Source organism: Castor canadensis, chromosome 13 (assembly GCF_047511655.1).
Source record: "Castor canadensis chromosome 13, mCasCan1.hap1v2, whole genome shotgun sequence".
Classification (NCBI taxonomy): domain Eukaryota; kingdom Metazoa; phylum Chordata; class Mammalia; order Rodentia; family Castoridae; genus Castor; species Castor canadensis.
Window position 1 is genome coordinate 89,694,413 of NC_133398.1, and position 23,855 is coordinate 89,718,267.

At 37.0% G+C, this 23,855-nt stretch overlaps 1 protein-coding gene across 1 annotated transcript in view; it reads left to right on the forward strand.

Moving 5' to 3' along the window:
* LOC141415473 (ras and EF-hand domain-containing protein-like) overlaps nt 1-23,855 on the forward strand; it is a 38,844-nt gene that overhangs the window by 9,941 nt on the left and 5,048 nt on the right. Inside the window, exons 4-16 of the mRNA XM_074052191.1 lie at nt 1,663-1,758; nt 4,166-4,243; nt 6,976-7,091; nt 9,061-9,129; nt 10,697-10,781; nt 11,672-11,760; nt 13,865-14,099; nt 14,379-14,516; nt 14,635-14,782; nt 16,023-16,104; nt 17,274-17,388; nt 21,313-21,432; nt 23,560-23,636. Coding sequence (XP_073908292.1) covers nt 1,663-1,758; nt 4,166-4,243; nt 6,976-7,091; nt 9,061-9,129; nt 10,697-10,781; nt 11,672-11,760; nt 13,865-14,099; nt 14,379-14,516; nt 14,635-14,782; nt 16,023-16,104; nt 17,274-17,388; nt 21,313-21,432; nt 23,560-23,636 — 1,448 coding nt within the window. The remainder of the gene's footprint in view (nt 1-1,662; nt 1,759-4,165; nt 4,244-6,975; nt 7,092-9,060; nt 9,130-10,696; nt 10,782-11,671; nt 11,761-13,864; nt 14,100-14,378; nt 14,517-14,634; nt 14,783-16,022; nt 16,105-17,273; nt 17,389-21,312; nt 21,433-23,559; nt 23,637-23,855) is intronic.

Genomic DNA, 23,855 nt, shown 5'->3' on the forward strand with positions numbered 1-23,855 from the left:
TATTATTATTATTATTATCATCTATGGGTATCCAATTGTTCTAACACCATTTGTTGAAAAGATTATCTATTATTGCCAGGTGCAGTGTCCCACTCCTGTAATCTTAGCTACTCAGGAAGCAGAGATCAGGAGGATCATGGTTTGATGCCAGCCCACGGGGGTAGTTTGCAAGACTGTCTCCAAAATACCCAATGCAAAATGGCTGGTGGAGTGGCTCAAGCAGTAAAGCGCTTGCCTAGCAAGTGTGAGGCCCTGAATTCAAACCCCAGTACCACCAAAAAAAAAGACTATCCATTTTTCACTGAATTACCTTTTTTGTTCAAAAATCAGTCTAATTTATTTTTGTGGGTTTATATCTAGGTTCTGTGTTCTGTTCTGTGTATTGGTTTGCCAGTATTGCATTGTCCTGATGACTTGAAGTCAAGTGGCACTCATTTTTCATCTTACTGTTTTTCAAAGTTGTTTTAACTATTTTAGGTTGTTTAATTTTCATGGAATTAGCTTGTGATTTTCTTTAAGAAAAAGCCTGCTGAGGGTTTGATTCTACTTTGTTGCAGCTGATGGGCAATGCAGGAGTTCTGCTGATCAACAAGCCTGAGTAATCTCTCCATTTGTTCTCACAACACTGTTTTATTGTATTCAGTGCACAGGTCTTACATATCATTTACAAATCTATTTCTAAGTTTATCATATTTTGATGCTCCTGAAAATATGTTTAAAATTTTTATCTGACGGTTTCTTCTTGAAATATATAGAAGTATATCTGATTTGTGTATATTGGTCCTGTGTTCTGTAGCATTGTTTGTAGTGCTTTATAGTCAGTAGCTTTTGGTAGATTCCATCAGATTTTTTTAGATTGATAATAATGTAGTCTGTGAATAAATACAGTTTTATTTCTCTTCTAAGCTAGATGGTGCTTTTAATTTTTCTTGCCTTATTGGCCTTACTAGAAGAATAAAAGTGGAGAGTAGTCACCCTGTATATTCAGGCTTTCAACATTAGGTATGATGTTAACACGTGTCATTCATAATGCCCTTTGATCATGTGTTTCTTTAGGATATTAATGCAGCAAATTCACTGATTGATTTTTGTATGTCAGCACAACCTTGAACTCTTGAGATCCATCGCAATTGTTTATATTATTCTTATAAGTTTTTAATTCAGTTTATTAGATTTTATTTATCATATTTGCATCTGTATTCATAGGAGATACTTGTTTGTAGCTTTAATGTCTTTGTTTGATTTTGGTATCAGGCTAATGCTGGTCTTCACAGAATAAGTTGGAAATTGTTCACTCCATTTCAATTTGCTAAAAGCTTGTGAAGACTTTATCTGAACCACCACATTTTCTCCCCCATATTATTGTAACAACCTCCTGTTCCATGTCCTAGCATCTACTTGTTGTAGACTAGAAATGAAGTAAACTTCCCTTACCTCAGTAAGGAAAGTAAAAGTCTTCTATACTTGTGAATTTCAATCCCAGAACTGTTGCACACCTAAAACCACCTGGTCTTCTACCATCCCTCCTCACTCTCCCTGGGTAGGAGAATTGATGCTTAGGTTGACACAAAATGCTTTTCACCTATGGGGTTTTGAAGGATGTTTATTTTAAGAGGGTGAACCTATTTAAATTAACAGTTGTCTTTTCTTCCTTTCTATCAGGAAAAACGCAAAGCTGAGGAAGCCCTGAGTGACCTCAGGCGTCAGTATGAAACAGAAGTAGGAGACCTGCATGTGACAATTAAAAAACTAAAAAAGGTATTTATGTAATAGTTAGACTTCTAGCAACAGCCTCAGTTTTTCAATAGTCCAAGCTATTGATAACTAAAAACATTTGGAATCATTAAAGTGAAGACAGAATCAGATTTCAGAGTCAAATGAACACCTTGGGAAGATTTTTGTTTTTTTTTTAAAGGACCATTGAGTTATTTCCAGGATCACCTGTCTTTTGCATAGTCTAATAAATATTTCTTACCTCTTCAGCAGTTGTTCATCAAACCCCAGTTTGTTTTCATAGTCTTTGCGGATCAAGTGCCCGCAAGTCACCTTGTCCAGTGAAACATCTGCTTCATGACAGTGCAGCATTATCTTTCTTCATCAAGAATTGCTATATCTATCCCCCTAGCTTACTGCAAGGCATGTGGCAGTTATTCAATGAATATCTATTAAATGAAATGAATAATTCTCTTATAAGTAGAATGTTCCAGATCTAAGGGACACCTGATCAGCAAGAGGTAAGAAAAATCTTGTTGAAATATGAACAAAGGCATGATCAAGTTTAGGCTTTTTCTCTACTTTATTCTAATGAGCAGGGTCCATTCCATTCAGTGGTGTGCTGGTAGGTGTTAACACATGGCTCTGGAGTGGAGCAGAAGGAGAAGGGAGAGATTTGTAGAATTTGCTGATTTTCATGTTGGAAATACTTGCACCATTACTGATTTCAAGCTGTTAAGTTGATGTCATGAGATAATGTTGAATTGAAGCAGATTCTCACCTGCTGGTACAGGCTAACTCCAGCAAACGGTTTTCCATAAGTAATGAAAATAAGTAAAACAGATAACCAAAAAACCTCTGGGATGGTTAAAAATTCTCCCCTGTAGTCTTCTGGAAAATTATCATCTGTGTCTATCTTATATCTGATTTTCAAAAGTCCTCAGAGCTTTGCACTCTGCTTGTATTACAGAATTAATGTGCCAATCTCCTATTCATGCCAGAGCCATACAGTCTTCATTTACTTTGAATCTTTAGGCTAAGAGAATGTGTGCAAGAAAGTATACCCTAACACAGTGCATAAAAATACTCAAACAGTGAGAGATATGAGACTCGAGTCCTCATTGAGACTGTACTAGTTTCTTTCTGTAACACACGAGACAATATGCTTCTTCTTGCTGATCCTTAGTTTCTTACCTATAAAATGTTAATAATGAACCATCTTGCCTTACTGTAATAACTGATATTTTACTGACTACAATTTATTAAACTGCTTTTCACATAACTTAAAAAATCTAATAGTAAACCTTTTTCTGAGGAAGGCAAATTATCCTTTTACAAATGAGGACTGAGTTCTATAAAGAGCTTGATAAGTGATAAATGATAGAATTGTCTTACTACACATTTTATGCATTCTCACTTATACCAGATTTCCTGCCCACCTGGTGTGTGGTTGTTATATGAAACAGTGAGATGATTTATGTGAGAGTGTGTCAAAGGCTGTAATAAAAACATAGGAAAGTTTGCAAATTTATTATGATTTTTATTAACTTGCTGTGACTCTAAGAAACTCATTTTCTCCATAATTGTTCTTCTCTGAAGTCAGAATGCATTTTAAAGTCAATGGATTTCCTCAGTCACAGGCATCCACATGGCAGTTATGACATAGCTGTGTAAAAACCTGCCACTGATACCATTTGGCAACAAGAAAACAAATCCCTAGTCACTATACTTAGACTTGAAATGTGGGGTACATTTTAAACCATATGTAAACACTGCACAAATCCCAGGTTCCAAGATGTATGCTCTTTGTGGGAAAGTCATTTATTTTCTCCATGTTATAGATGTTTCTCAACCAGTGTAGACTGTTAACACTAATGAATCAGCCAGCCAGCAAGCATAGCTCATGTATGCACTCACTAATTGTGCATGTCTGTAGCTTTGCCTGATGCTGAGATAATGATTTCAGTCATTCACTAAGCATCTCTTGAACTCACCGTGAAGAAAACATGGGTGAGCCTGACACTAACTCTGCTATTAATATCTTACACCCTAGCTTTGGAGGTAGGACCTTCATAAACAATTTTAATGCAAGATAGAAAGTGTTCCGTGCAGAGAACGTAAGAGAATGTGCATGTCTGTACTCATATGTAGCATAACTGAGCAAAGCAAGTATTGGATTGCTTTATTGATGGTTCCAGAAAATCCTTTTCTATTGTTAACACAAAAACTCATGTAGCAATAAAAGATCTTTTTCCAATTTATAAATTACTTAAAATAAATGTTCAAAGCCTTATATATTTCATGTTATTTAATGATATTTAGTGATTAATAGTCATATATATTAAAAATTGAAGACTTGTAGAATTCCTATATTCCTGTTCAAGAATATTCCTAAACTTCACCAATATAATTAAAATGAGTTTGTAAGATCAACTTGTATTTGTTTTTTCAGCTCGAAGAGCAATCAAAACACCTAAGTCAAAAGGAAGATGTGGCAGCATTAAAAAAACAAATTTATGACTTATCAATGGTAAGAATCCCCTTTAAACTTTCAGAAATGTGTTTCTGGTTAGTGAACATATACATAATCATTCTGTTATTTCAGTATTCCAGGTATAGAACTTTAAAGCAAAATCGATACTATAGAGAAAGTCTTTAAAATATCCTTAAGTAAAGGTGTTATATAGGAGACTTTTCCTGTCACTGATAAGCCACCTATTATGAATGGTTTGATTTACTTTTTATTTCAAAGTAGTAAAGACATGGTACTTAAACTTTGCCTAGCATAGTTAACCCTACTCTTTCAGCACCAATCCTGGTCTGTATCCTGATTTGTAACATGCAAATACCATTGCTGCCTTCCTCCAACTTTCCTCTTCCTGACACTTTTCTATCTCTTGTTGACCATATCTTTATATTTTTTCTGTTGCAAAAACTGATTAACATTCAAATCATTTAAGTTCACTTCATTACTAAGTTTTCTTTATTTTGATTTTAGGTTGACTCCAAACATTGAAAGTAAATAAAGAACATTGTCTTTATTGTGACTTTTTAACATGTTCCCTGTAGAATGAAGCAGTGAGCTAGGATTGTATTTCTTTGACTCTAGTCATTATTCCTATGTTATGTCACTCAAAAGAGTAGTGTCCCACCAGGTTCATGATTAAATTAATTCCATACCAGTTCCAAATTTTGCCACATCTTAGTTGGCTTTACATTTGGATCATGACTTTGTTGTAGAGTTACTAGCTTTTCTGGGAGAATTCTTGGTTTCTTCTGGTAAAAAGAAATCTTTGTGATAATCACTGATATCTTAAATTTTTTTATTTATTCTTCTAGTGCATGGAATTTAATTTTTCCCGTTAGAAGACACCAATTTTGGACTTCATGAAATGTCTGTTTTTGTTGGACTTAATTGTGTTTTAACTTCCTACCCATATATAATTCTGAGATTTTGTTTCAATGAAGGATTCTAGTCCTTCACTCAATTTCAATATTTTGCATATTAAAATTTTCTTCCCTCTGTATTGGCATCCTCATTTTGCTGTAGTACATTCTCAGGGAACTTGTGCAGGAAGGGTATGTAGGGGATAAATTTCCTAAGTTTTTGAACATTTGAATATGTATACTTCTCCCTCACAATTTCTTCAAAGTTGACTTTCTGGGATTTATTAATTTAGATCTCTTGCTGACTTTTTTTTTCAAGATATCTGGTAGTCCTTGGGATTTTTTCATATTTTTAAGTTAAGGATTAGCCTGATCATTTTAGGTAGGTGGCATAAGACTCCTTTTTACTAAACAGACCTGCTTATACCCAGAAAGTGTTATCTTCCCAGAAGGTCTGTGAGGCTGGACCCCAATTCCCAGAATGAGTAGGGCAGGGATTGCCAAAGGGCTGCTTTAGTTTTCCCTAGGAGTTATTCAGTTCAATTAAAAATATGACCTCTGTCTTGTTGCCTGTGGAATCTACTCTGCCTATCTGCTATTCTTTGCTAGGGTAAGAGAGGGGATGGTCTTGGATGGAATGCCTTAATACAATAATCTCTATTTATAGCTCCACTTCTCATTCCTGCTTTCTGAGTTTCAACCTCACTACTTGTTCCCTTTTGTGTTCTACAGCAGAACCTTTAACACACTTCTAGAATGCTGTTTCACTGCATTTTTTGTTACTATAATGAAATACCTGAGGCAGAAAAAACTTACTTAGCTCATAGTTCTGGAGATTCAAGGGCATTGCACCAGCATTGGCTCATCTCTGGTGAGGACCTCATGGTAGATGGCAAGAGTCTGTGTGAGAGAGAGAGATCACATGACCACCCAGGAAGCCAAAGAGTAACTGAAGTCCCCAAATCACTTCTGATGCAGCTGACCTAAAGAACTTCCGTTAGGCTCCACCTCTTAAAAGTTCCATTATCACCAAACTTGGAACAAAGCTTCCAATGCATGGACATTTGGGGTCACACTTAAATTATACCCAACCCATAGCAACTGCTTTTTCCCTGACTCTCTTCCCTTTGGCAGAAACCCAAAGGTAAAATGGAAAACCCAGCTGGTTTCTATTTTCCAAAAGTGTGTTTAACTACCTTGACTGCTCATGGGCCTCTTTTCTGTTCCTTTAACTGTTATTGGTTAATTTCTTATATTTCTTATTAATGGAGTTTTAGAAGGGGAAAAAAGACAACCTCTTGTACTCAGTCTACCATCTTGAATTTCCAGTGATTTTTTTAAAAAGAAAGATGTAGAAATTTTCTAACCACACTAGTTTATTTTCAAGCAAAAATTTTAAAACTTAGGAGATAGGGTTGGTTATAAAAAGTAGCCAGTTATAAGTACAATTAATTTCTCAAAATGCTTATCAGTAGTTTTATGTCTCTCATTAAGGAAAGCAGGTGTTCAAATGTTTGATCTGAGTTAATTTGTCAATAACATGTTAAAGTACATCAAGATGGACCCCTGATTATTTTTTATTAGCATATTGTATTTGTAAAGGGGGTATCCATAGTGACATTTACATACGTGCTTACAATACATCTGAATTAGATTCCTGAGTATTAAAATATGGTAAAAAATGGCAAGATTTTTTTTAAAGAACAACTTTGAGGACTCAGATTTACAATAATTGTACAGACAGTTCTTTTAACTTCCAGACTTGTAGAATTGGGGCAGGATAGGAGTGGCCAGTGGTAGGGCTACACCACACTGTGCTTCATTTTTACAGAAGCAAGAAATTCCGGATCTAATGCCCCTGTTCCTTTTCTCTAGGAAAATCAGAAAGCTAAGAAAGATCTTTTAGAAGCACAAACAAATATAGCCTTTCTTTGGAGTGAACTAGATGCTTTGAAAAGTGATTATGCTGACCAGAGTCTGAATTCTGAAAGGTATGAATCTTTTTGTATTTCATTTTTTAGTTTGAGTACAGTATTTATTTAGGTAATCACCCATGGGAATGAAGCTTCACTATTTAATAATGAACTTAACTCTGTTTCTTAACTCTGCCAATATGATCTTTACTGTCTGTAAATTATAACTTTAGTGACAGATTTCCTAGGTGTGTGTATGTGTGTGTGTGTGTGTAATTTTTCTTCAGACGACAGCTGAATTGCATTAATTATGGTTGCTTAGGACAATACAGTGCTTAATAAGTGGTTGGATTAATTGGGAGAAAATTGTAAGAATATACCTTAAGTGTCAAGAGAGAATGCTTGCTAAAGTGCTTTGCAGGTAAGAATCCTGTCCTAAAGCATTAGAATGGGAACTTCTTAAGTGGGTCATTTTGATTTTCTGTGCTTTAATTTTGCAGTTTGGTTTTAATAATATAGAACCTGTTACATACAGAGACATGTATTTATACATAAGAGATATACACATGGGTATTTACATAGGGAACATAAATATGACCCTTGTACTTGTGCACTTGGGGAAAGGTTTTTTTTTAATTTGTTTGCAAACTTTAATCAGAATTAAGGTCTTATAATAGAAAACAATGAAACATGAACTAGATTAGGAGTTCCAATTTTGGAGTCTATAAAACAAAAGGAAAAGATGTGGACTTTGCAATTGAGAACTTCACATTTAGTGAGGAAAACAAAAACTAAGGGGATTCTGGGCTAAACATGTAAGAGCTAAACAATGTCAGAAACAATGCTCCAGCAGTGTCATGGTTGGTGTTCATTGCCATGAGATGACACAGGTTTTCTCTTTGTTTAGTCCTTGTTACTGAGGAGACAGAGGTGAGCATAGGAAGAGGGATAGGCCTGTGTTGATGCAGGGGAAGAGGCGCCAGTGACAGCAGCCTCAGCAACTGACATTGGTAGCAATGCCATCTGACAGGCACTATCCTTGATACTTTAATTGTATTAACTCATTCCATCCACAGAATCCAGTATTAGATAGGAATCTTCATTGTCTTCATTTAGAGATGTAAAAGAGGGACTCAGAGATGTCCCAAGTGAGAGAATAGCCAAGGAAAAGGCAGGAAATAGGGAAGGATAAGACTGCTTTGGGGAAGGACTATCAGACAAAAAGAGATGCTTATGATGGGAAAGCAAAATTTAAAAAAAAACTTAGAAGTTTAACAGCTAGTTTAAGGATGTACTGAAAGGCCCCAGAATTTTTGGTTAAAAATCACTTAAATTCCTATAGACAATTAGGAAACTTTCAGCTTTATCATTCTTGGAGTGAGTGGCTAGGTTATTGTGCATAAAACTTGATAGCCTAAGGTCATTGGAAGCTAGTGATGGGCCTAGAAGTGAGAGACATTGGCTCTGAATGCATGGTTTGAAGAGGAAGCCAGTGTCTCTGTAATAAAACAACAGAGGGATCACATGTGTGACTTTCTCATGAGCCCAGAAAGCTTGTTTCTGTAGATATTCCTTTGGTGTCAGGTTAGCAAAGGAAAGAGGTCAGGAGTCATAAAAAAGGAGGAAATAAGGGGATCTGAGATTTGGAAAGGTTTGGAAGGAGCAGAGAAGGTTCAGAGGACTGAGGGACCTTTTACTGTGACCATGTGGGGGAGGGGACTTAGGAGCAGTATGGATTTAGAGGAACAGGCCAGGCCCATGGGAGAGGGCAAGAGGAGCTGGTGGGTGCAGAGTAGTGATGCGAGGGAGAAAGCTCAGACATGGGACAGTTTTGCACAAGGAGGCACAGGGCGTGGGGGCATGGGTGGAGTCTCAGAAAGATTGGAGACTGTGACAACACAGGAGACAGAGTGGGAGCAGTGAGCCGAAGTAAAACCATGATTAAGGATTCATGCGTTTTGAAAATGCAAAAATGCACCTAAGAAAGTAGGTATTGGTAAGGACTTGACACACAATTCTCATTTAAATATAAAATATAATTTTACAGGGATCTGGAAATAATCCGAGAATACACAGAAGATCGAAATAATCTTGAGAGGCAAATTGAAATACTCCTGTAAGTTCTCATATAAAATGCTCTTTGCACTCACATTTTACCTATTTTTTTGTTAGTAAAACATGTGCCACATATAACAGGAGTCACCATTTTCTCAAGACCTGTTTTGCAGGTCGGTGTATTACTTCTTTTCACTACATTACATTTGGCAGACCCTCTTAGCTTTCTGATGTGACTAATCCTAAATAAATTATTCCAATGCAGGGAATACAGTTCTTAAAAGTCCTTGCAAGCCAGCTGGTATGTGCAGCTCACCGTTATTACACCTTTGTGAAGAATAACAGCCCTGACCTCTCAGCTTTCTCTGCAGACTGCACACTTGAGAGCTTGTCAGGCGTCTCACATTGTGAGTGCCCCAGGATGGCACCTATACCACCATTCTTTGTCAATTTATTATGCTTATTTAGGTGTATATTTTTCCCAGTTTTTTCTCTTTCCAAGAAATGCACCTATCTGTCAACTTCATAACTAAGTTGCAGTAATTCCATCCTATGAGGGTCTTCCCCTCAAAACCTTGACACCCTTCCCCCTCCCTTTATTTTTCCTTTTCACCAATGCAGCATTTTCTTCTGAGTTCACCACATGAAGTAAAAGTCAGGCTTGATAAGTTTTTCTTTACCCTTTTTGAATATGAAGTCTCACCTGTGGTAACTGTAGAGTTCATTTATTACAACAGTTCTATTCATTCAATAGATTTGTCAGTTAGTAGCTTTTATGGGTCAAATACACCAGGATAGAGTGGTAAGTCTGAGAGGAAAAAAAACCTCTTTCTTTATGGGGTTAGTCTAGAGAAGGAAGACAGAAACTGATCAGTAGTTATAGAAATAAATACAAAATACCAAATGTAAGCAGTCTGGGAAAGGAAAGATGCATGTCCCCTAAGGGAATCGGGGGCTTATCTAAGAAGACCCATGATGTGTTCCTAGAGGGAGTGACACTTCAGCTGAGTTCTGAAGGATGAGGTGGCCATGAGGAAGGAAAGATTAGCTACTCCATGAGGCAGGGGCTCTGTTATTATCCTCATTTTGCAGCCAAGCGAGATTCTGACATTAAACAATTTCACAGTGTCATGTGAAGTAAGTACCTGAGTTGGGATTTGGACTCTGCTCTGTCTGAGATCAATATCCTGGTGTTTACTTGGTGCAGAAGTACCACCAGGTCATGAGTAGGATGCATGAGTAGGATACAGCCAGTATGCTGTAACACACTGTATCCAGGCCTGGCCACTTGCTGTGTGAGGCTGGCTGGGTTCAGGCATCTGACAAACAGACGGGCATGAAACCTATTCAAATAGGTGTGCTACCTGAAGCAAGAGTGAGTTCCACAGCATAATTAATGTATTCTCAAACTACCAAGACCTTTAAAGAGAGATAACTAATTAATTCATCTGTTATATTTTGAGTAATAAATTATGATCTTAGTTTTTGAGGTTTGAAGCAAAGTGGTAGAATGTTACAAAAGATAATAAGTAATTCTGTGTTCTGAATGTCACCAACTGAAAAGAAAAGATGACATTGATTCCCACTAATACTTTCCATATCTGTCAATCTATTTCTTTGCTGTGCAGAACAGCTAACCGGAAGCTACATGACAGTAACGATGGCCTAAGAAGTGCCCTAGAAAACAGTTACAGCAAGTTCAACAGATCCTTGGTATGGGATGATATTCTATATTTTGTTCTTTCTAGTGATTACCTGTCTTGATAAAAATCATATAATATCTTGGAGGAAAACTTCCTGGGTCTTTATAATGATTAGAAGCTTTTTTCCTAAAATAGAGACCACAGTTTTCCAACTTAAAAAAGTTTGCTATCCATTTGCAGAAATAAATGCCTGATGTTTGCCAACTCTTAAGTTAGACATTCTAGGAAACTAGAGAAAGATGAATAAGATAGGATTTTTGCCCTGAAAGAGTTCTAATGTAATAGATATCAAAAATGTGTATAGATCAATAAGAAGAAGAAGAAGCAGCAGAAAACCCCGTGGTGGTAAAATGAAGTATTGCCAGTCAAGAGGAGGGAGATGTGATTCTGGCTTGGGGGGAGTTGCTTTTAGAGATAGTGTTCTTTATGATAGTGAGAATGTCAGAACAAGTGCCTTGGATTTCAAACCCTCCTAAGTCCCATTTGGAATTTTAGGACCTTCTCAAGATTTTGTCTATCACGAAGGCTCTTACTCACTTTTGGGGCTCAGTTTCAAGCATAAGATTCTGGTGCCATGTTTGGATATGGGAGAGTCAGTCACTACATGAAATTATGGTTCCAGAAGAGAGAAGCCCAAGGAAGTTCATGTTACAGGGCCCTGGACATCATGCGAGCCAGGATACTCCTTGTGGAATATAGAGTAGAGTTTGGACTGAAGATCTAATGATGCAGAAAGAAAACTGTGGTCAGTTATCTTTGCAGCCATTTTCCAATTGATTTTTATGCTCACAATGGGACATATAGGAACCCAAACTTTTAGCTATGTTAGAAGTTGAATTGTGTTTGTGTGTATATGGAAAGTGTTGCATGGGACATTAATTAACTATTTGTGTATTACAGCGCTTAAGTAATATATCACCTGGGAATACAATTTCTAGAAGCATTCCCAAATTTAATGGCCACTCTCCTCAACCTTTGGGCTATGACAGGTATGTTAACACCTACTTATTTTCTTTATTTGAGAGCTCTAGATCAAACTTAAAAGGAAGGTAAATTTTCTTAAAGGTGAATTAAGATAATGGAATCTATTTTGGACACCAATTTATATTTTTCTAAGATCTTATTTGAAAGTTATAAAACCTGAACCAGGTGAAAACTAAGTAAAATGTTTAATAGGTCAGAATAATTTTATGTGAGCTATGTCACAGGAAAAGGAAACTATCAAAAAAGAGAAATGTGGTTAGTAGAGGTTTATGAGTTACTATATTGAAGGAATAACAGAGATGTACCAAAAGTTGGAATTTAGCCCTAACTTTAATCAAATGAAATGAAATATTTGGCTTGTTATTTCTTGAGATCTAGTAATAAGTGATTAAAGATCACTGTATGTGTTAGAGTGAGTGAGTGTGTGTGTGTGTGTATTTGTTGTTGACAGTCAACATGTCAAAGTGGGAAAGTGGAAGTGAAGTCATAAACCAAGGTTTTCTGGCTCTCCGTGTGTTATTTTTTTCCCCTCTCATGTTTATCCCCTCTGAAAGGGGTATTTTCAGTATAAAGAAAAATGCTGGTGATAGAAAAGGTCAGGTTGCCTCTCAGGAAGTTCTTTTACCAAAACTTAGTGGTGAGCACTTTTAAAAAAATACTATCCAGATTATTGTTCACTGATTTGCTAAATAAAAATCTTAATAGCGTGTTTCTTTATAAGTAGTTGACAACTCTGCTACTGAGAAGACTTTAAAAAATGTGTAGGTGTGATATTACTTTTGTGGACTAATGTTTAAAGTAATTTTTAAGCAAATAGTAGAGAAAGCCACATAACACAAAATTATTTCAGAAATTTCATCACGATTTACTTTTGAAATAGTAGACACCATGAATAAGGCCCACAGGTAGTAGACTAGAACAGCTGCACGGTATGTTCTAAGGCTCAGTGTCCTCACATCACCAGTGCTCTGAGAGACAAGAACACAGCTCGCATGCATTCATCATTTTGGACCAGGGCTGGAGGCACCATGGCCTGCACTGATGCTCCTCTGCAGGGAGTGATTAATTTTATCTCTGAAGTTCAGTGTGTTTTCTTTTTCATGCTAATACAAACACTTAATAAAAGCATGTACATTTAATTTGTATAGCTTTATTTAGTTTTAACTTGCAAATTTGTTTTAGTTTTGTGTTTTGTGTGAGAACCCTAACAAAAATTTAACTTGGATCACAATTTTCATAGTTAATTGTAATGAACCTATCTGGAAAGGTAGGAGTGATTTACCTTTGAGAGGATATGTATTAAGTTTAGTGCTACACAAATGGAAGGATACCTGGAAGTAGGGAGTTCTACCCTTTGTTTGAGGTACCTCCCTATGAAACACCTCCTGTAGGTGTGTTTCCAAACTACATGTCTACAAGACATGGCAAGAAATTCATCTTATGTCAAACCATTCCCAAGACACACATTTGTCATTGCCTATTGTTTTCACCACATTGATCAGAAATCTGTCTCCTAGAAAAGTTTACCACTTGGCCATTTTTTGTTTCAGGCTCTCTGAGAAATTATACTCTTCTTCATCTGTTAGCTTTTCAAAGTGTTTGAAGAGAAAAGCCATTAAGACTAAAATTGAGTACACTGAACCATTCCTCATATCAGAGGCATTTTGAGTCTCACATCATTGTGGTTGCTTTCCCATCTGGCTTCTGGGCCTCCCTTTTATGTAGAGGTGTTCTGTAGAAATACACATGCTATTCAAAATATGATCTGACCACATTAAATAAAAAGGCTCTGTGTACATTCTTATTAATACAGCTTGGGATTGCATTTACATCTAATTCTTTTGTATCAAAAATGAGATGATTTTTTAAAACACAGCCAAGTTTAAGTGTTTTATTTGAGGGTCTTTTTCATAAATGATTTTTGCATAGAATAAACAATGCTGCTTTGAATATTTGTTGGTTTCCCCTGATGCTAGATCATGGAAGAAATACATCAGTAGTCTTGGCAAGTGAAGATGTTATTTTCCTCAGTTGCATTCATGTCTGTCACCTGTGTATTCTTGAGCATTGTGAACCCTCAAGTAAAGCAGTCTCTTCTTTCATTATTAGGTCATCCCGCTCTTCTTATGTGGATGAGGATTGTGAGTCATTAGCTCTCTGTGATCCTATGCAGAGGATGAATTATGAAGTTGACAGCTTGCCTGAGAGCTGCTTTGACAGTGGCTTGTCTACCCTGAGAGATTCCAATGAGTATGACTCCGAACTGGAAAACAAGCACCAGAGGGGATTTCAGAATTCACATGAGACACAGGAGAGCTTTGGGGGTGACGCTTCAGACACAGATGTAAGTCCTGAAACCACTACTCCTGAGACCTGGCTTCGACTGAACTCTTCCACCATATTTGACATGTATCTGTCATGAGCATGTGTTGTTAAGATCACAAATATGACAGTCAGTAGAATTTTTTGCCATAATGTTAGGGGAAATTCTCACAAATTTACTCTTCAGAGCCACTGTATTCCATAATCAAATTGATTGTAGAGTCAGCTGCATAGTTTTCCTTGGTCCATATGTATGTGTGTAATCAAAGACTTTCCTTTTAACTGCTGGTGTTTTTAACAGGTTCCTGATATAAGGGATGAAGAAACGTATGATTCAGAAGGTGTGGCCTCTGTTTTAGACTTGAAGCCTCAAGGGTCTGTCAGTGAAGGCAGCACTATTAGTTCTTCCAGAAAGTCCATCTTGGCTCTTTTGCCTCAAGTAGGTAGCTTCTGAGACCCTTCTATTCATGAATGCTGTTCATTTTCTGTGCCATGTCACTTATTTGGAAAATAACCTGGTATTTCCATTATCACCTTCTGTGGCTTTTTTCGCCTAGACAGACATGGTGAGTGACGACTCCAAACCTCCCAAGTCTCAGAAAGCTTACAAGATTGTGCTTGCTGGGGACGCTGCAGTGGGGAAGTCCAGCTTCCTCATGAGACTTTGCAAGAACGAATTTCGAGGAAACACAAGTGCCACCCTGGGTACGGCTCAATGGATAATGGAAAAGCTGTCTTCCTTAGCTTGAGTTTCTTTTCTTTAGGGATTAAATACACAGATAAACAGACATCTTTGTGTAGATTCAAGTATGTAGGGGAATTGTGTGTGTGTGTGTGTGTGTGTGTGTTTGTGTGTGTGTAGCTTTGTCTATAGAATGATCCTTCTTTGTTTTGGCTAAAGTCTAACTTTAGCAAAGGAAAATTGACAAAACACAGGAATCTGATTGGCTAGTCAAATCATCCTGAGATGTTAGCCTCTTTTATTACACATGTATTTCCAGAGTCAAGTAGGATGTTTTTGTGAAAACAAATTTTAAAATATGAGGTTTGGAAAGATTTATACAGGGTGACCAAGGACTGCTTTTCTGATAAGGTGACATTGGGTGTTGACAAAGTGACAGTGTTAATGGTGGATTTGTCATGGTCAGAATCATAGTATGTTCCCTTCTCCAGCTTCATAGCAAGAGATTCAGTAGTAACTTGATTTCTAAAATGTACATAATAATCAATAAAAGGGTCTGAAAATATCCAAATTACCATTTTTTCTTCATCTAGAGAGTTATTCTGATAACCAAAAATATTAAAACAAATTGATTGCCCTCTTCAAATTTGGTATCTTAGTTTATGATTCTCTAATATACCCTTCAAGATAACAAAGCTGAAAATTCCCTTCAATTTAATTCATATGAAGACTATAGTATTTGGTTTAGTTGCTAGAGACCATAAAATTTTTACTCATATATACCCATGCATGTATATATATTTACATGTATCACACACAGATAAATGCATGCTTGTATATGTATACACATACTTGTAACATATACATTCACACACATATACATGTATGTATACATACAACACATACATATACTTTCATATCAATGTGGGTGTAACATGTATACATGCATACATATACACATGCATTTCTTGTGTGCACACTCACATAGGCATGAATTCATCTAATTATCTGGGATAGATTTTCCCTTTTCTGTTGATTAAGCCTTTCCCAAGTCAGCCACCCTGCAGGCAGTGCATCTGCATGCATATGTGTGGTCTTCCTTAGTTATTATTTGAAGATCACTGTCTTTGAAGGCCATGTTCATTCCTTTCTACCTCACTGAGCTTTGGCCTATTGGCTTTTCTGTCATCTAAAGGGGGCTTGAAAGTCACAAACTAATGGAATTATTTATGTTATGTTCTCTGCTCTCATATTCCTTTATAGGAGTTGATTTCCAAATGAAAACTGTCATTGTAGATGGAGAGCAAACAGTTCTGCAACTCTGGGATACAGCTGGGCAAGAGAGGCAAGTGCTTTTCATGATGCTTTTGATTGCTTAGGTTTGCAAAAGAAGCCCTGGAGGATGCTTGATATTGTTAATTATATAATATTAATATGCATTATAATCATACACATACTTTACATATATTTATAATAAGGCATGTTACAATCTCAGTAATGCTCATCTTTCTCCACATCCTTTCCTCCTTTATGTATATATTAGCTGTGTGAGAAGAGAATCTTTAAATTTCTTTTGAGCTAGTGTTTGGGACAATGAGAGTAGACTTTCCTAACTAGAGAATTTAGGTACAATGTTCCCAAATACTTTGACAGTGTGAGGACCTGCTTATCTGTGCATCAGTAAATGAGGGAGCAGAGAATCTGTCAGATCCCCTTGATTCAAAAGCAGATATGCAAGTTAAGTAGCAGATTTACATTCATTGCCAATAACAGAAACATCAAGCATAAGTTTTAATTTTGGGTAACTCTTTGGAGACAGAGTCTACTCAGTTGTTCAACAAATAAGTATGGGGTGCCTGCCTCTATAGCCAGGTACTCTTCAGTGTGTTAAGACACAGTGGTCAATAAGGAGACACAGTTCCTGCCCTTGTAGAGCTCATATTCTCTAGCAGACTGGGAGTTTCAACATTTTAAAGATATCTGTGGTTGATATTTCCTAGTTAAAATACTTGTAAAATACCATAGTTGGTTTAGAGTTGGGACATGCATACATTAAGGTATGCCCTTCCCCCACTGGATTCTGTGCCCATGAAGATGCGTAAGATATGGCACATTGTTCCATACTGTTAATTTTTCTTCATTAACCACCAACCCCAAAATAGCATTGCTGTAATGTGCATTTCCTTCCAGCTTCCTCTGTGCCACACATTGCTGAAGTTGAAATTTTAAAAATTATTCTTTCCCCATTGCTATGGTTATGCTTTGGCTTTAGTAGACATTCTTGGGATTGTTTCATAGAGAAAGTGATTGGTTTTCAAAGGCAGTCACTCCGATCCTTATCCTCTTAACTTTCACTGAGTTGTTGAAGGCCTTGGGGATGGCTGTTCACAGCAATATGTCACTGTTGTGTTCTCCTCACTTGGGACTGAGATGAGGAAACAATGAGCATAAAGGAGGTGATGGATAAGGCAACACCCAGCTGTCTGAGTGATGATGTGCTTTTTTCTTTCTCAGATTCAGAAGTATTGCCAAGTCTTACTTCAGAAAAGCAGATGGTGTTTTGCTGTTGTATGACGTTACATGTGAGAAAAGCTTTCTTAACGTACGAGAATGGGTAGATATGGTTGAGGTAAGGAACCAAAATGAAGAAACAGAAAATTACATGGGAGTATTGTAGACCATCTTGGAAAGTGCTCTTGTTTTTCCTTTCTGCAGGGAACTTGACTAGAATTCATTGATTCAAGCCATCAAGAAAATGGCATGCTAGAGGCAGTGTTTCCAGTATACTTGGCAGCACTTCCTTAGGCGTTACACAAAGCCAAGGACACTATAGGAGGTAGCTTCTGGAAATAAAACTTACAAGATTTTTTATAGATAAAGTCATTTTTTGGATGTAATCAATGTAAAAGGCAAATAAGCTAAAAAGCAAATAAGAAGGTGGTGGTTTGGGTGTCCAGTGTGGCAGGGTATGTGAGCATGTGCAGAGAGCCAAAGTCCACTGCAACTATGTTCTCAACCTTAATCAGGTTGTGTTGTGGGGTACTTAGACATCTGAAATACCAATTGGCATTTTTAATATCTGAGGTGATATCTGTGGTTAAACAAGATGGTGATTTTCATGTGAGGAACTTTCCTATCACTTAGTTTCATGGTAAATAATTTTTAAAAGCAGGAAATGATTTTGACCATATTTAGTGTGCTGTCAACACGTATGAGTCGATAATAAACTGTAGTTCAATCTTTGGTTCAGCATAGTTTCTTAAAATAAAATAGTGTCTAATAAAACTATTCAATTAAGTAGGTGTCATCTATAATTTTAAGCAGACATTAAATTACAGTAGTGGTTAAACAGGACTGATTAGTTTATGATCTCAAGTTATCCTCTGGAATGTAATGTTTTCTTTCTAACTAAAGAAGTAATAAGAGAAATACCTAATTGTAGTTGGCAATAAGAATTCAATAATAATAAATAAATATGAATGTGGTTCTACCAAAATATCATAACTTAAAATCACTATAATTCAATAAAAGTACATTCATATTTATGTACTTTTTACTTCACAAAAATCTCCATGCTATATTCACTTCTCTAATATCTAAGAAAGAAGGAAACATTACTCTCAATTATTAAGAGAAACTTAAGGTGTAGAGTATATGGTACTGTTTAGATTTATTGAATGGTTAGGGATATAATGAGGCTTTTTTTTGGAATTTCCAATTCTATACTGGTTGCTACTTTGATAAAGCACCAGAGCAAGAGGCAGATTAGTAGAAGCTTTTGATTGATGAATGCCAAGATACAGTTAGTGTGTACATGAAAGGTAGCTACTCACAGGAACATTGCTAGAGCAATGCATCCTGAGCAAAACTTTTCATTGTTGAAATGTTGGGCTTAGTATTCATTGTAAATCTTTGGATTATGTTCAAGAAAAGGAGGCACAAAAGGCAAGGTCAGCCACAGAGAAAAAGCCCTTATGTAAAGAGGCCCACAACCAGAATTGTTAAGCACGTGTGTAGCAAATAACCCTTTCAGCCATTGGTTTCACCTTTTCACAGAATCTGAAAGGAAGAAAACTGTATTCAATGAGTTCTTAAATTTGTTATTGGAAAAAAGTAGAAAATGTGAGGCATTTGAGTTTCACTGTAGAAAAAGTATGGGCTCATTGAAACATCTCCATGACTTTTTCTAACTTGGGCTATACTATAAGGACCATTTATGTGACCGCTCTAAGTTGGGTAGAAATGAATGGTGCCATGTCTGAGATAGGCCATAGGATTGAAAAGCAGTAGACTGTCAGTGGTGAGTGCACTCTTTGAGTTGGTAGTTGGCATACCTTGATTGAAAGCCATTGAGTTATAAGATATTATAATAGAATTGTGGATAAAATAAAATTATGGCTATGTATTTGCCTATCTTGAATAATTTGTTGAATGAATAATTAGGTAAGAGCTAAATGGAGATACTTGAACTGTAAGATTTCTCCTGACTTTTCCATATTCAAAATTATGGCTGGGCATGGTGGTTCAAGCCTGTAATCCTAGCTACTTAGGAGGCAGAGATCAGGAAGGTTGCAGTTCTAGGACAGCCTGTCTAAAAAATTCTGTGAGACTGTATCTCAGCCAATAAAATCTGGGCACTGTAGAACACACCTGCCTTCCCAGTTACATGGAAAGTACAAATATAAGGGTTTCGATCCAGGCCTGCCTGGGCATAAAGCAAGACTCTACCTCCAAAATAACCACTGCAGAAGGGGCTGGGGCATGGGGTAGAACACCTGTGTAGCAAGCATGAGGCTCTAAGTTCAACCTTCAGGATCACAAAACCAACAAACACACACACAAAATGTTTTTCTAGTTCCCAGTGTGTACATGTACAGTTTTAGGTGCCTGCGATGTATCAGTTAATAAAGCAAAGTGTCTTATCCTTAATGGCCCTTGTTTTCTAGTGGCAGAGACAGATAACAACCAACAAATAAGGACAGAAAGTAACTAATATTACAGGAACAAAATTGCTACATGCAGTGTCCTGTAATGGAGTGGGCAGCAGTTTTTGTTAGGTGGTCAGGGTAGCCTCAGAGGCTTAAGAGGGTGATGCTTAAGTCAGACTTGAAGAGGTGCCAGTTTTTACCTCTGTGACTTTGGGAAGTCATTTAGATGCTCAGCTTCCAGGTCAACTTAAGTGAACTTTTGATTAATGATTACACAATGAGTCCTGAGGAGTTCATCAAAGAAGACAATTCATTAATAGTTGGAGCAGTTAGTTTATGGGAGGACCTTTCGCTCCTTTCTCTGCTTTGCTTTAGCTAAACTCATGTGCCCAGTCAAAGATTAATTGTCTGAAGAGTACAGAAGTCTAACAAAGCTTCATGTTAAGGCTCCTGTCTTGGTTTGGTACCAGGTGTACCATCAATCTGAATGAGTACCCGATATATCTTCAGTCACTTCAAAGAGAAATTTCCACATTTGGGTCAGGATTGCCACTCCTATTGATTACTAACCAGAAACTTATTTTCTGTGCTAGTTAACTCATATTCTTTTATTCTCATTGTAACCTGATTAGGTAGAAAATGTGTTTATGAACCCTTTCATCTTACAGATAGAGAAATGGTGGCAGAAGCTTCGAGAAAATTGCCTGGTCTTATATAGCCAGTGAGTGGCCAACTGATGAGATTGCCTGGATTTCAGACTTAGCCTTGCTCTCAAACCTTAGGCACCACTGAGAGTGCATGCTGGGAGAGCAGGTCAATTTGCATATGCTGATTGGGAGCATTAGCTTTAGACTTTTTTATTTGGAATGACTGACAGTTGGCTCAATAAGAAAACTGTTGACCTTTAGGACTTAAATATTTTGCTTTTTTTCTAAACCAAACAGTGGTAAATGTGGAATTTTCAAGCCCCAGTTTTGTCCCATGGTAGTTGAATAATTACTTGTGTTTTGCACCTGGGATAATGAAGTTTACTTGTAGTTGTAGAGCATTGTATGGGCATCCAGCCAAATGTCTGTGCTCACTCCTCTTAAGTTTATTTTGGTTTGTAGAGCTTTGAGGGTTACAGATAGGAAATTAGATACATATTTTCTTTGCTGTAAATCTGATTGATCTGGGTAACTTTTACCCTTTTTATTACCCAACCATGGAGCATTGAGTAGTTGCGGCATTATACAATCAGTTTGGGCCCAGGCCTTGGCCCTTACATGTTATCATTTAACCTCTCTGAATTTTAGTTTGCTCACCTGAAATTGGGAACAATGTATGGCAGTGTTTAGAAATATTTTGAGGCTTAATGATAGTTAACTTAAATATAATGTTAATAATTGTATTGTTGAAATTGGCAATGAGACTTGGGCATTCATAATAAATGTATACTTTGCTCTTCCAAAATATGTCATAAAATGATTATGAATGCAGCAGTACTGTGTTCATGTTTATGCAGCATCTGACACATTGGGCAGTAGGACAATGGCAGCTGCTGCTGTTATGACTGTTGTTACTGTTGTCATTTAATTTGTTCAATATTTGATGTATACCGAATTGGGTTTTTTTCTTCATTGTAGGATGCAACTCATGAAACTATTCCTATCATGTTGGTTGGAAACAAAGCTGATCTTCGTGACACTGCTGCTGCAGAAGGACAAAAATGTGTCCCAGGATATTTTGGAGAAAAACTGGCCATGGTAAGCATGAGGATAGGTTGGAACTGGAAGAAAACCTAGGCTTTTCACTTTTGTCTACCTTTGCATAAGAGGTTGTTGATAAACCTCCACCCTGTTTGACAAGGCATCTGTGGTGTTTATCTAGTGGAGTTTCCAGTGCCTTGCTCCTTCATGAAGGTAACTCATTATTGCTAGAAGTAAAATTCTCCAGAAGGCAAGATGATCCCATCATCATTTTCTACCATTGACTGTCATTGACAAGAATCAATAAAATGAATGCCTCATCTTCTTTTGACTTTCACCCACTTCCTAGAATCTTTCTTGATTCTAGAACTCCAGAGGAAGGAAAATAGAATGAGCTTTCTGTTTTGTAAAAATGGGCTTTGTTCCAGAGGGTTGCCATGCTGAGGGCAGAATATGGTGCAGTGTATTGTGTAGGTATTCCTCTTAACATTTCTGCTTATTTGGAATACTCTGAAATTATTTTGGTTTATGGATTTGCATAGTGGATTAAGTTGACACCTGTGTAAATTACTACTGTAGGCAATGTTTCACTCATTACTTTAAGCTGGAAAATCTTGTTTTAATATTAGAATTGCAGACCAAATATGACAAATATTAAAACTAGACAATTAAATGCATAAGAGATACATTCGACACATGCTTAATTGTGTCCACAATGTGATCAGCACTTCAGTATATGCTGGACAAAGATCAGAGAGCAAAGAAGACAGTCCTTGCTCTTGCATTGTTTACTGCCTGGGGGAGACAGACATTAAAGTCATGAAGTCTATGTGGCAGAATCTGTTCCACATGGTCCCTCTCAGATCTAGAAATTCTTGGTTCCTGCCAGTTGTATTCCTCTTCAGTTCCCAAAGTTTGCTTCCTACTGCATATCATGACTTTCGTCCTCCTGTAACCTCTGTTTCACCCTGCACATCTTGGATACCTGGCTACAGAAGTCAGGTGCAACATCACCTATTTCCACTAGACATACCTTCATTTGTGACGTGCATAATTTTCTATGCATTTGGGGGCTGCTCAGTACAGATCTTATTGTGAAGTCTTTCACCACTGTTACCCTCTTCTCACCCTCTCTGTTCCACAGCAGTTATCAAATTCTCCCCTTGTCCTACACAGAATATTTAACCCACATTCAAGCCCACAAGACACCCAATTTTCCTTTCTTAAGAGAAAATGTCTCCCACTTATTAGACAAAGACTTAAACAGAATTCCAGCAATTACAGTTATGGCAAACACTATCCAGAGAAAACCTCTGTGAGGTTCTATGACAGGGAGACCTGAAGACATGTTGAAGATTAGAAACTTCTTAATCTTAACTTCAAGGAAAGGTTACCTAGAAGTAAAAAGAAGCAGGAAGGAATCAGACTGTTGGAGAGGGTAGTTGAGGTAGAGGGTTGTATAGGTAATTGGAAGAACAGATACAAAGATCCCAAAGTAAGTAGGATTTTGGGGCACTAGTGAAATACAGGAAAGCTAGAGAAACTGGAGGCTTGTGATTGAGGGGGTACAATGGAAGGTAAGGCTGGGAGATTAGCCAACATCACAACAAGCAAGGCCTGGTTGGTCATGTAAAAGCATTTGAACATATCCTGAAGAAGAATGGGACTGAAAGATTTAGAACAGAAGAATGATATGAGCAGTTATTATAAACATAACTGCTGGGAGGATAAACAAAAGAGGACTAGACCATGGTCTAGCAACACAGAGACTGCTGGCTTCTGATGGGAGATGATAGTGTGAAAGAGGGTAGCCTAAGCTTCCAGCCCAAAGCAGGCAGACTTTTGATGGACATTTAATTCCTGAGTGGTTACCATAAGCTCTCATTTTTATCTCTCTGAAATTAATTGATAGAAAACATTTAGTATTAAGTGTATGACTGTTGGAAGAAAAACATGAAATTTTATATTTTTCAGGCAAAATAAAAATCATCTAAGAGGTATTCTTGGAATAACTATACTCAGGCTTGTTATTTGTTTTAAGTACTGAAACTCTGAATTCAATTTCTTACCTATTAGTCATTTTTAGCATGCTCAACATGAAAATATAATTTTTTTTTTTATAACTAAAACTTCAGGAGAACCACTTGAAGCCTTAACTTAATTGTGTTTACTTCTTTTCTGCAGACCTATGGGGCATTATTCTGTGAAACAAGTGCCAAAGATGGATCCAATGTAGTGGAAGTTGTTCTCCATCTTGCTCGGTAAGGATGTGCCTTGCATTTCAAAAACTAGATTGGGTTTAGTTTGAATTTTCATTTAGCTAATGTATGTGTCAGATTCCTTGGCCATAACATGCATTTAGAATATACATTCCAAAACACTGTCCTGTCTTTCACTTATGGTAGGAGAAACAAATACACATGGATACTATAAAATCCAGAAATATTGCTCATTTATTTATGAACATTGGCAAAATATCA